The sequence below is a fragment of the Oreochromis aureus genome, linkage group 23, assembly GCF_013358895.1.
Source record: "Oreochromis aureus strain Israel breed Guangdong linkage group 23, ZZ_aureus, whole genome shotgun sequence".
NCBI classification, from domain to species: Eukaryota; Metazoa; Chordata; class Actinopteri; order Cichliformes; family Cichlidae; genus Oreochromis; species Oreochromis aureus.
In genome coordinates, this window is record NC_052963.1 from 2,770,977 (window position 1) to 2,784,141 (window position 13,165).

Genomic DNA, 13,165 nt, shown 5'->3' on the forward strand with positions numbered 1-13,165 from the left:
TTTGGTCCCTATAAGGGCTGTTGGTTCCCACAAGTATAGTAAACTTCCAATTTATGGTCCCCACAAAGACATCTAAACAGACACACACACACACACACACACACACACGGAGATGGATGCATTATAAAAATTCTCAAATTTGATTTTTTAGATATTTGTGCCAACCAATCCAGCGCAGACCTCAGAGCCACAGACAGGGAGACACTAGTCTTGTGGGACTTGTCTTTGACATGTCTCGTTCAGCCGTTTCTGACCTTTTCACAGGCTTCCTAACATCCCTCAGATCTTAGTATGCAGGTGAACATGTTCATTGATTCTGATGATAGTTTAGTTGCACTGTGTGGACATGCCAGTGACGCATGCAGTTACCAGAAGAAACACAAACACATCTAATACTTGCTCTGCAGCACAGAGGTAGAAGTGCTAATAACGTACCATTGCTACTGATTTTTCAGCAGTTTTATCAAGTTTATATCAAGTCTAAGGAGCAGCCTGTGTGCGTATTGTACATTTATAGGAACAAACAAACATCAGCAAAGATGGTCTATTAAAGCCAGACTGGCTAACATGGCTGACTTCTTTGATGGTCAACCCACCAAAGAAGAACATATCTCACAGGTACACTATTTCGATATGCACGTTTAGATATTTCACACCTCATCAGCTGTGTGTCTGCTTGTCAGAGCTCTTCACTAAAAAGTCATTGTGCGAGGTGAGTGCAGGCAGTCTGACATCTACCTTCTACTTACAGTCTACTCTGGCACATAAAGAAAGTGAGTGGACATTCCTGAGCTCAGCCTGTGGATCCACACCCCCGCGTGTGAGACTCTAATCGCTGTGCTATGTCCTGGAGTCTGTACCACCGATCGGTGGAGAGTCCGTCTCAGATTGCGCTCGTCTGCCGGGCAGAGCCTTCTGCTCCGAGTGCCGCCTGGAGGCCAGTTTATAAAGCCCAGCAAAGAGGAAGATCACAGAAATGACAGCAAAGTAGGCACCGTAGATGAGGAACTAAGGAAGGAAACAAAGAAACTATCACATCTACATTGTGGAAGCTAAATAAGCACAACACGAGTTCTACATTTGTTATATTTCCTCACCTGAGTGAAGACTTTAAGGCCCAGGACAGAGGAGTCCACCACCACCAGTGTGAGCAGAGACTGCAGCAGCAGAGCCACAAAAGTGTTTACTCCAAACACCAACGCATACCGCTGCATGTTCAGGCTGGCCGCAACCTGATACCTGAGGGAGACAGATGTTTGAACGTAACACAGGTGAACGTGAACAGATAACCAGTCACAGCGTGTGAGCAGTAACAGGAACACAGATGGAGAACACAATCTCCTCGTGTTTTCACACGTGCACTTCTACAGTTCAGCAGTGTTCCCACACTTTCAGCTCAATGTGCTCCTTATTTCAAAAAACAAAACCAAACTCAATATCTTCCCATGTCCTGTTAATCCCTCACATGGATTAAAAACACTGCTTTTAAATTTCCAGTAAGCTGTGCCAGAACTGATTCATGGAATAAGACTAATGTTTGCATTTCTAGGTGCCTGAAATGAGCCATGGAAGTGCTGCTGTCTGGTGTCTGGTTTGACTTTTGGATCATCGTCGCGCGTGCACTGCACGTCGATACGGGATATCGTATGTGGCTGGTGATTCGGTACTCACGTGGCCACAGTGATGAGCAGCATGTAAGTGGTTCTAAAGAGAACGTAGAAGCTGTATGACAGCCAGATGTCTTCCGTGTTCATGACAAACACACACACAGCCATGAGCAAGGAGAGCACACACAGAGCCAACTCCCCCCACAGAGCCCAGGTCACAGGCAGGCAGCCCACCAGCAGCGCTGCCAGAGCCCCTGTGGACGAGAGGAACACAGAGCTGCTGTCAAACATCACAGTCACACTGGGGGAGGGTGCTCACGTTACAGCCTCACACAGTCTGCTGTGACCGTCCACTAGGGCTGGGCTATATCATACCGTTCACGGTAATACCGGTGTAATTTTGGGCAACGATAGGAAAATGAAATATCGCGATAGAATATGGGTAAAACGCGCATGCGCAGTGCCTATGTTTACATACGCACATGGCGGCGACGCAGAATGAGAAGAGCGAAAGTGGATCGTTGAATGAAACAGATGAACCAGAACTGGTTTGTAAAAATGCTGCAACTTCAGTGGTGTGGAACTGGTTTAGCTTTCGTCCGTCAGATACACAACAAAGCACTATTTTTGGTAGAGCATGCTAGCGGGCCGTCGTTATTACCGTGTTGTTTGGAAAATACGGCACTCTTAAAATCAATCCTTTGATTTTTCTGAAAATCGACAGTGCCCCTTATAATCCCGTGTGCCTTATGTGTGAATTCTGGTTGTGTTTACTGACCTCGAAACGATTTTATGTGGTACACGAAAATCTGTCAAATGTTTTAGTACAACTTTGCTAAGCTACGAAGCCGCACCGCTTGATGGATCATCGAGCATTACGGCTATCGTGAGGCAGGAGCCTCATGGAGTGATACGTGCTGTGCTTCAACATAATATCACCGTACTGTGTGTGTATAACCTCTTTTTAAGTTTTGTGGACATTATACATGGTTATGCTGAGGATATGTCGGCCAGTTTACACTGGAAATGCCTTTTGGTTAAACTGTCAGCGAGGAATTTGCACTGTTACATTTTTATATAACTTTAATGCACATAAAAAACAGCTGCTTGTTTAAGTGAAAATACATTGATGGGGTTTTTTTGCACTAATAAAGTTGTGGAGTTGTAAAGTATTTTGTCTAGTGTCAGTTATATCGTCAGTTATATCGTTATCGCAAATTTTCAAATGTATATCGTGATAAATATTTTTGGTCATATCGCCCTGCTCTACCGTCCACATACTGAAGGTAACAAATGCAACCTCCACTTTAATATCATCGTTCAAATATATTTCAATGAGGAACAGCGGCAACCAGAGCAGCCTCACCGAGTAGCGTGGACAGGGTCTCTACATAGCCGTTGTAGATGACGTTTTTCTCGGATGGACGAATGTGCTCCCACAGCGGCTGAGAATAGTTGATGATCTGGAAGTAGCCACAGGTGGCCAGAGCCCACCACAGTGACCAGGCCAGCAGGGTGCGACACCTGTAGCACTGCACAAAGTCATCAAACAGCATCCGCAGGACCGCCACGAGCCCCCTGCTACCACTTCCTGCTTCAGAGGACCTGGATGCCTGCACAGACAAATGCAGATGTGTGACCTCTTCACACAATCATACAAACTCAGAATCTCTCATCACAGCCGTGGCCAGATAATGCAGCTTCACTCACCCTGGAGATGTCCGGCCTGTTCAGCGGCACCCTGCTCTCCGAATCCTCCGCCTTCTCCATCCTGGTGGCGGTTCTGCTGCTGCTGCTGCTGCTGCTGCGGAGCCTAGCCTCCTCTGCCCCTTCATGCCTGTGGAAGAACAAGCTCCTCTTGGGCATGGGGAGAAAGCAGGGCACCAGAAAAGACACGGAGGCTGACGCCAGCGTAATGATGACGAGGTAGACCGTGTCAACTTCGGCCACAGATACCAGCACCTGACCGGTCAAAGATCCAGCCGCTGATCCGAACAAAGTCACGCTGCGGCAGTAAGCAGTCACTCTCTGGTAGTGCTCCGGCTCCACCACGCTGTAGATGTAGGAATAGTAGGCCACCTCTGAAGCTGTGGCCAGACCGAAGAAAAACTCCAGAAGCTGCATGGCCAGCATGCCCTGTGCCCTCCACAGCATGACATAGGTGACCACTAAGCTGCTGGCCTGGAGCATCAACACCGGCTTATAACAGAGGAAGTCAGTGGCCAGGAAGATGGGGAACAGCAGGAACAGATAGGAATACGTCCATACTGGAAAGATTTCATTGACAACCTGCAGATGGAAACAGTCACCACATGGATTAGAGCTCCTTTCAATTTCCTTTGTATCAATAAATGACTAGGATGCTGTGCATTTGAAACCTGTCAGTGATCTTGCTGATCCAGAGCAGAACATGCTGATCTCAGGATGAATACTGTGCAGCTATCCTGCTCAGCACCATACGGACGTGTGGCTCTGTTTTGTGAACATTAAACTTAATGTTAACGTTTTAGTAGAGGAATTACAGAGAGGTAAATTTACCTTACAGAAACAAAAAAGTCTGCTCATTAATCGGCTTTATTTAAATAGCTAAGCCAGGCCCGGGGAACGACACAGTCGTCCCAGCCTTTGGACAACGTAACAGTGGGCACATCCAAGCAGATTCAAGGTTTACTTTTCTGAAGGCCTGCTGAGAGCCTCAGCAGTGTACAAGTAATTATTTAAGGATTAGCCAGAAATTCTGGTCATTTTTCAGGGAGATTACTCCGTCTACAGCGAGAGTTTCTGAGATTACTGCTCCAACACTGAGATCGCTGTTTTCAGTCTTTACTGCCTGACACTGTACACTGCCGCACCATGCAACATCCCTGCGACAGCACCATACGACAGGTATTTTGTAATACCTGTCATAGTGCAAATGCAACAGTTCTTACAAAAACCAAACTGCGAAACATAAACCACATGTACATGCAATAAAACCAAGTATTTTCACTTTAATCTGACACCAGGACACGGTAAACTTTCAGAATCAGTCTCCCAGGACCCAAAAAACCTTCAAAACAATGCTAAAAGTAAGTACTTTGTTATTATTTAAAGGTCCAGTTGCTGCCAGCAACCAGCCCAGGCTCTCTCCTGCTGGGCTGACTCCAGCTCCACCATCTCGGACTTTAGCAGGAGCCAGTAGTCTTTGTTCTGCTCTCCAGGTGATTGGATGTGATACTGATATTTGACCTCTCAAGGCGATGGAGTCACAGTGTGTCTAACAGCGGGATGAAGCAGCTACATGACTCCATCCTTCGGAAAGAGACAAACAAGCAGGCTGAGCTGGCTGATTAAAAGCATGTTACATCACATGTCCTGACCCCCATGCCATGCGGGTTGCTATGTGAGGAGGTTTTGGGGGTCCTCTGCGCGTGCCCGGGCCAACCCAGCACCGCCTGTCCACAGCTTACTTACACTACTTACTTGAACATTAACATAGTGTAAACGCACGCTGATGTTACAGTGTGTGACGACACAACTAAGATGTGACTGCTAACAGCAGCACCGAGCTAGCTCACCTGAGTCTCCGTCAGGTTCTTGTCTGGTCCCATCAGGTAGGGGGTGAGGAAGGGCTCGCACGGCCGCAGGCTGGTAAAGAAGCCGTAGACACAGAGCAGCACAGTGGGGAAAAACACCGACATGTCTGAAGCAACATGACCTACACCGGTCCTACTGCTTCTTGTTCATCTTCTACTGTCTTTTTCTGGCGGTGGCAAACAATTTCAGGTACATTACCGCCACCTTCTGGACTGGAGTGTGGAACGGAACAATATTTGAGCCTTTATTTGTTATCATTTTGATGATTATGGCTTACAGCTTATGAAAACCCCAAATTCAAAAGCTCAGAAAATTAGAATATGGTAAAAAGGTTCAATATTGTAGGCTTAAAGTGTCATTCTTTATTCAGCCAGTTAATCCATAACACCTGCAAGTTGCTGAACCTTTAAATGGTCTGTCAGTCTGGCTCAGTAGGAATCACAATCATGGGGAAGACTGCTGACATGACAGTTCTGCAGAAAACCATCATTGGCACCCTCCAGACGGAGACCAAACAATGCAGAAATGCTGAACCGTTATTGAGGCATCCTGGTCTTCCACAACACCTCAGCAGTGCCACAGGCTGATAGCATCCATGCCACGCCGCACTGAGGCAGTAAGGGGCCAAAACCAAGAACTGAGTACATATGTATGATTATACTTTCCAGAGGTCTGACATTTCTCTATTTAAAATCCTTGTTTTATTGATTTCATGTAACATTCTAACTAAGCATGGTGAGGTCATGGAGAGAGCAAACGTACAAGCTGTAGGGATGGAACGCCATGAGCTGTCAGGCCTAAGAACTGTGACCAGGACACTTTATGCTGGCTTTTCCTTCACCTGTAACCTTGCCACCTGCAGCATAATGTATATCATGAAGGAACATTTTTAGGTTTGAGATGTTTTATTTCAAGACCCCCACCGCCCCTCCACAGCACCAATAAATACATCCATAAACAGCATTCTGCTTGCAGTATTTGGGAAACTCTTTATTGATAAATGTACATCTTTCTGAAACGGTGAAGCCTCACCACCAAGCAATTTAAATTAGAAGACTGGACCAACAGGCACAGATACAAAGAGAATATTTGATCAACAACACACGAGGAAAGCAAACTGTGGATTACTGAAGCAGATGCTTTGTATGGATGAGTACTGTCAGTGTAATGAGCCAAACATTACAGGTTTTAGGAAACATGGACTTGTAGTTAAACTGCATCAGTGAGGTTGTTCTGCAGAGGTCACAGCAAACCTCTGGGAACTTCTTCAAAGGTCAGTAATACATTACACATGTAGAGTTACATCTGAAAACAAATTCTCTGAAGCATCAATTAGAAACCTGCTCGCAACCAAAGTAAGACAGAGAAGCATGGAAGCCAAGCACCAGAAACACGGGATCAGCACATTCACCATGAAGACAAACTGAGGTTCAGCCTCGATTCCCGCAGACAGCATTAGGGTGGAAGCGAGAACAGCTGACAGGAAACATCCGTGCTCTACGAGCTTCTCTTAACGCCGCCGTCAGTGTCGGCCCGATCGAGATAATGCTGCTTTATTATTTGTAGCCATCCAGAAATTGTTGGGCTCCTGCTTCAGTTTTCCTGTTTCTCAGCACCCACTGAGCTGAGACAGATGTGGGCAGACATGAGCACGAATGGATGCAAGCACGAAGCTGCTAAACACTGAGTTTTTTCCACAGGGCTGGTGGAGACCGAGCTAGACAGCAGAGCAGAGTGAATACTGGACTGATGGAAGCTGCATCTGAAGATGGAATCGGCTACCACAAACCACTTCTCTGTCCTCCTCAAACTCACACCGAGAAAAAGTGATTTCAAGCTTGAATGTGACAGTTTGAAGTTCCTAACAAACTGTAGGATCGCCTCGATGACAGAAGTGGAGGAATAGTTTTGTTTCTCTAAGTACCGCAGCGCTGTGGAAGGAGCAGCAGCAAACCTGATATTACACGAACACATGAATGACTGTCAGACTGGGAACTAAAGCAGCACACATCAATCCTTCCTTACACCACCACATTGCTTAGCTTCTGTTTACACACTCCTAATTACACTAACCAACATTAAGGGTGCAGTCCAACTCTTGGGTGATTGGACCTTGGTTACCGAGGGTTAAACGACTAGTCTGATACGGATTCTCATCTCTGATGTGTTTAGCCTAGCTTATCACAGAGACAGAACTACACACCTTTAGCCTGAAAAATAAACAATGTATCTGAATTTATGCAACAGACCGGGATAGGTGTGCCTATGTAAGATAGCACCCTACCTCTGTGCTGCATACACACAGATCAAACTGATGGTGATGTAGTTTCTCTGGGCTCAGCAGAAAACAAGCACGTGTCCTAATACGTCAGCCCGTTCTTTTAAAAGACAGCGTTTCATATTCCTTGACACTTCCACACAAAGCATCTTAGAGTAACACAAACATTCAGCAGACCAGTTGTATTGAGAGCAGAGCGGAGCGGAGCGGAGACCATCTCTGGTATTTCCCGTGTGCACGTCGTGTTGCAGCAGAGGCACCTACATGGTAAAATGTCTCGTGTAGTCGTATTCTATCGTGGGAATGACAGCCTGCACAAACTTGAGGAAAATCAGAAGATACCTGAAAGCATCAGTTAAGGAAACACAGAGGTGGAGTAGAGTGACCACCTGCCTGACCACGAACACTCGCTGCAGTCCAGCCACCGAGTGCTGCTCTTCCTGCCTCACATTCTGGCTGCAGCTGGCTCCTATAAAATATCTAAGTGCTGATACATTTATGGACTGTTGGTGTACAGAGGTCTCTAGGTAAAAACATCCATCTCTGCTGCTTATCCCGGTAAGCCTGGCACCTCCTCAGGCAGCTTCTTGGCTGATCTGGAGAGATGCTGAGCTATTAGAAGCCAGCAGAGCGATACAGGCTCTCCAGAGTGCTCTGTGTGCCCTTTGGTTCTGCTGCTGACCGGAGAGCTGTGTGCTGCTGTAGCGCCCACACCTCCAACAGCTCTGACACCTTCCTTTGATAACTACTTCCTTTTCCAGATAGCCGAAAATACACAAAATGCACAAATTTAAAGAACAAAAGTTACGCTTCTTAACGGAGCCACTTTTCTTTCATTGCGTCACTGTGGTGACACGTCACGGCCATCCAAGGATACATATGCACTCCCAGCTCTCCTCCTCCTTCCGCCACAGTCTCAATGATCTTTTTCATCACTTCAGCATGCCTGAAAGCAAAGGTCACATGAGTTCAAAGGTTAAAGGTTCTTGTCAAAATGTTTGTGACACAGACATCCTTAAACAAACATGACCACGGGCTCCTTTATCTCAGCGGAGACGCAGAAAAATACAACTCGCTATTAATGGTCACGCGATCATTCAGTACTATTGCAGGGTCTCTGCCTTACAATATAACACATTTTGAACATTGAGAATTGAGTTGAACATCTGAAACAAAGGTTTTGGGCTGGATCAGCAGTTTCGAGGGTAACAACATTTGGCTTCATAGAGCGCAGTGAAACACACAAAGTCTACAGCGCAAATCTCATTTTGGATGACTTGAACCCATCACACAGTATCATCAGGGAGGTGATCCATCTTTTCCAGATTCATTCATTCAGCACAATAAGCCTCGACACAAAGAAGATCCACCCTGACCATCACACGTGCAGCTATGTGGTGGATTTCCTCCATCTTTCAATGTGACAAACAAAACTCTCACCTGCAGGGGTGAACCGAGCACATGGCAGGTGGAGGAAGGTGGGGGTGGTTCTCGATGGTGACCGTCTTCTTCACGTGGTCCTGGCTGATGTCCTCGTACATCTGCTCTACAGTGAGCGGCTGCCTATCCTGGGAGACAAAGCAACACTGTGACGAGCTGGTCTCATTTTCTTCTCAACGCTAACAAGAAGCAGCAGACTGCAGCTGTGAGCCCAACAATGTTAACTTCACTCTCTTCCTCAGTTCCTAAAGTGAGTTTTTTGACTGCTACAAAGTCATACGACTGCTTATCATCTCTATCTCACAGTTTTCCCGCTACACAAAGAATAAAGTCCAAGTTCATACTTCATCATATCCAAAGAGCCAGAGTCGAGGGGTCTGGTAGTATTTATCATATGTGATGTACAGGTCATATGTTCTTGTCTGAAGAATGGCATCTTCGCTCCCAGGTTCTGCTTTGGTTTTGGTTTCTGCTATTTTGCTGGTGTCCAGGGTTGCCTAGAGACAGAAAACACGAGTCAGGCAGCAGTCGGGCGGATGGTCACTGAGGTCAGACAACGCTGTGAGCGTACCTCGTCTGTTTCCAACAGGCCGCTTTCTTCATATTCTGAAAAGACAGCAGAGTATGAGGGCCGATCTGGGGGTACATCCCAAACCACAGAAAGAAAATGATGACGTCGTGTGCATACCTTCCATATCTGCCGCTTCTCCATCTTCATCATCCTCATCATCACAGCATGCTGCAGACGTGGCATTCATATTCTTATCCTAGAAGAATTCAGATTAAAAGCACAGATATGTAACTGCACTCTAAACATCAAAAGACTGCACAATCAGACACTGTAGATGCAATCGATGGCATCGAGGCTTTTATGATGGTCCACCAATCACAAGAAGCGAAACTGAGCAAATGAACCGTTTCATTCAAATCTGAGCAGTAATCTGGGAGGAAACATCCTGCCATCACGTAAGCCCTCGGTCATTCAGCCGAGGGATCAAACATTATTAGAACAGTGGATGATTTAAGATTTATATTAATTAGAAATCAAACCTTATTGTTGTCCAGTGAGATTTCCTGTACAGCATCTGTGACTCCTAACACACCTGCAAAGACACATCAGGTGATCTTTATTGACACCATATGCCTGCACACCTACTAACAGTCATCAGGAAATACTCGGTACACATCTGATATCACGGTCATGTCATCAGAATGAGATTTATCACTGCGTGATCTGGGATGTTATGTGAAGCATGTAACCCACTCCGGTATGTGACAGTGAGAAGGTGAACCATGATGTACAGTTAGCTGTGTGTGGGTATCACCAGTATTCAACCTGTGTTGTGGTAGGTGTCCACCCAGCCCCCATCTCCATCGTCCTCCTCGATGATGGCTTCCAGCTCATCTGAATACTCCATCTGCTTACAGCGCTTGTAACAGGGCACTGCACACACACGCACGCACACAGACACACACACAGACACACACACAGACACACACACAGACAGACTCAGGACAGACACTCTGACCCTAACCCTCAGCAAAGACACTTTGAAACATACACAAAATTATTTGTTTTGTTCACAATATCATCTTTAAAAACTTCAGTCCTGTCCTGAACTTTAAGGCACTTTTGGTTCAGTCCGAGTTGTGTCACTTAAACACTGAAGCAGTTTTTAAGAATGGAGCAATGAGTCAGACTTGCTGACTGAAATTCCTGAGGTCTGCCTCTTACCATTGCGTGTCAGGAGAAACTGTTTATCCTGTGGTAAATATGGCTTCACCTTTGCTTCTTCTCCAGTGGCCCTGATGGGAGATCAAAGTCAGATAGTTTACTGCCGTTTTACACCGGGTCAGGTCCTGAGACCTCCATCCTGGTTTTACAAACCAGTTTATTACAGTTGTTTTCATCTTTCTTTTAGACAGTAAAAAACATGGACTGGGCTTCTGGCTTGGAAAAATGAAGTCTAATGAGGTCCTTCAGTCTAAAGAGCACTAGATGTGGACAGCTGTGGCTTTGGCTCTTGTGTGAAATGGCTTTGTGTCCTGACTTTTGAGTTTGGGTCTTGTTTTGGGTCTAAGTTGTGGTGATGCTGCATTTCACAACGGAAGATTATCTGTGGTATGAACTCGCATTAACTAACAAGCTGTCCATCACAAGTCATCATCAATGAGCGTACAGTTAAATGGTATAGCAAATGTGGAAACATCCACTTCATGGCTTCAAATCAAGCCTCCAGAAACCAACATGTGAGGTCACAGTAACTACATCCAGCTTTTATATTTGTCCTGCATACGACATGCAAAACATAAAAAACTAACTTTGTTCTTTGGCAGCAGGTTTCAGTATGTGATAATGTGCCATAATGGTGCAAGCTTGGTTTCTCGGTGTTGCATCACACCAGCGTATTCCATTATGCTGTGAAATCCAAGAAGTAAAAAAGAGAAACGCGCTCCATGTCGGACACATTCAACACTCATACAAGCTCAGAGCTGAGAGGCCGCATCCTCATTTTACACACAAACGTTCCTGTGTAAGCTGTCAGCACAGGCAGCATTAATCATCACCCATAACTGTCCATGAGAAAGACCTCACCCACACTGCAGTAGGACGGAGAATGCTGGGCGACACAGTGGTGCAGCGGTAACACTGTTGCCTCCCATCAAGAAGCTCTGGGTTTGAACCTGTCAGCTGGTGGCTAATGAAGACAAAGAGAGGCTTAACAAAATTTCATCAGCTCAGGAGTAAGTCCACAGATGATCCCGACTCAGCTTTGTTGCAACACTTTGTGACTAAAGCAAAGGGGCAGAAACGTCTGTCATTATTACTGAAGACGAGGACTGGAGCCAAACTGCACAGCCATAGTAACTGCTGAACCATAAACAAGGTTATGACAGTGCCTCCCATCAGAGCAGCACTTGGGTTTCATTGTCTTAGTGGAGGGTGGGGGTGATGTTGCACTGTGTCGTGCAATCTCACAGCTCCACAGCTCTGTGCATAGAAAACTCGGACAGATTGATAAAGACTGCTGACCCTGCGCTATTTGAAAACTGGTCGATGGACTACATGGGATCTGTGTTCCACACAGTTTCCAAGAGCGCTAACAATCGAACCCGCGCATGTAAGGATATCACACATACGTGTTCTTTGTATGATCTTTCCCTCAAGTTAGATGATGGTACCCTTTAATGTACGCTGATGGTTTGGTCATTTTGTCCCCCTACAGTGCTGGTTTGCAGCAGTTACTTGGAGTTTGTGTTAGTTATGGTGCCCAGTATGATATTTACTTTAACCCTTTGTGGTGATGATGATGTGAAGCAACAGTGCTGTAAGTTGTACATGTAAGCATGTGCACAGATGATGTTAAAGTGGCCCCGTTTCAAGCTCTTTATATATACACGGCTCATTTGTGGTGTTACTACAGTAAAGCCAGAATGAAGAAAGTGCAGGTGGCGTTTTTTACATTTTCCATCTGCAAGTCAAATGTTTGTCACATGTAATGTCCCAACTTTTCAGGCCTTCTGAGGAACTATATGTATAAATGTATGTGCCGTTTGAATGAGTGGAGAAACTGAGCAGTAAGAGCTTTGACTGCTGTAACACATGGTGACACAAGCTTTTAGAAACACTGGATCAAGCGTCTGTATATTTTGCGATAGTTTCGTCTTTCATGTGTTTCTTTTTGTAATGATACGGACTAATCGTGTTGACATAAATAAAGCCTCTCACCATTTCCATGTGGGGCAGTGATGAACCAGGTGGTCTCCAGCTGCTACAAACTGAAAGACAGACAGAGGAGCGGACAGGTGAGGCCCTGAGCAGAGCCGCGTGAGGAACAGTGTATGCGGGGCTGTGGCGGTTCTCACCTCCTCCGGTGTGAGGACTCCCGTCTCTTTGAATCTCGATTCCTGTCATAAACAACAAAGCGAAAGCTGTTAGTGCTCCGCTCCACTTCCGGTGAAGCAGCTGTGTGTCAAACATTTCACACCGAGAGCACACAAATGAAGCCCTGATGTCCGAACGGCTACAGCTACCAGCAGCTAGCTGCCGCGCTTACCTTTAATACCGGGGTGAATAACTCAGCCACCCCGAGGGCCGTGCCCTTCACCGTGTTGATCACGTTCTGCATATCGGAGGAATCCTGTGGGATCTGAACCTTCCTGTCAGCGCTCCGACTATTTTGGCATAGCTGTTCACACTGCCAGCGACATCAAGTCACATGATTTGCCTATCCTATAAACTTCCGCTATACAACTCTCGCGA

General features: G+C 46.0%; 2 protein-coding genes across 2 annotated transcripts; both read right to left on the reverse strand.

The window, feature by feature from the left end:
• Positions 1-444: 444 nt before the first annotated feature.
• slc19a2 (solute carrier family 19 member 2) lies at positions 445-5,362 on the reverse strand. The gene is made up of 6 exons (XM_031752108.2): positions 5,165-5,362; positions 3,318-3,896; positions 2,974-3,220; positions 1,672-1,861; positions 1,098-1,239; positions 445-1,008 (listed from the first exon to the last, which is right to left on the reverse strand). Exons 1-6 carry the CDS (start codon positions 5,285-5,287, stop codon positions 841-843), a joined length of 1,449 nt encoding a protein of 482 aa, XP_031607968.2. The 5' UTR covers positions 5,288-5,362; the 3' UTR covers positions 445-840.
• A 784-nt stretch (positions 5,363-6,146) lies between these two features.
• atg3 (autophagy related 3) lies at positions 6,147-13,143 on the reverse strand. The gene is made up of 12 exons (XM_031752109.2): positions 12,960-13,143; positions 12,769-12,810; positions 12,632-12,681; positions 10,637-10,707; positions 10,238-10,345; positions 9,952-10,004; positions 9,590-9,668; positions 9,473-9,507; positions 9,246-9,398; positions 8,902-9,029; positions 8,339-8,407; positions 6,147-7,803 (listed from the first exon to the last, which is right to left on the reverse strand). The coding sequence occupies exons 1-12, from the start codon at positions 13,029-13,031 to the stop codon at positions 7,722-7,724; spliced, it is 942 nt and encodes a 313-aa protein (XP_031607969.1). The 5' UTR covers positions 13,032-13,143; the 3' UTR covers positions 6,147-7,721.
• Positions 13,144-13,165: the final 22 nt, after the last annotated feature.

Coding starts and splice junctions, on each gene's coding strand:
- slc19a2 (XM_031752108.2), bottom strand. CDS start 5,287: ATGTCGGTGTTTTTCCCCACTGTGCTGCTCTGTGTCTACGGCTTCTTT. Junction 3,897..5,164: donor AGAACCTGACGGAGACTCAG/GTGAGCTAGCTC, acceptor TTCCATCTGCAG/GTTGTCAATGAAATCTTTCC. Junction 1,862..2,973: donor GACCCTGTCCACGCTACTCG/GTGAGGCTGCTC, acceptor TCTCGTCCACAG/GGGCTCTGGCAGCGCTGCTG.
- atg3 (XM_031752109.2), bottom strand. CDS start 13,031: ATGCAGAACGTGATCAACACGGTGAAGGGCACGGCCCTCGGGGTGGCT. Junction 10,346..10,636: donor GTTTCTCCTGACACGCAATG/GTAAGAGGCAGA, acceptor GTGTGTGTGCAG/TGCCCTGTTACAAGCGCTGT. Junction 9,669..9,951: donor TCTCACTGGACAACAATAAG/GTTTGATTTCTA, acceptor GAATTCTTCTAG/GATAAGAATATGAATGCCAC.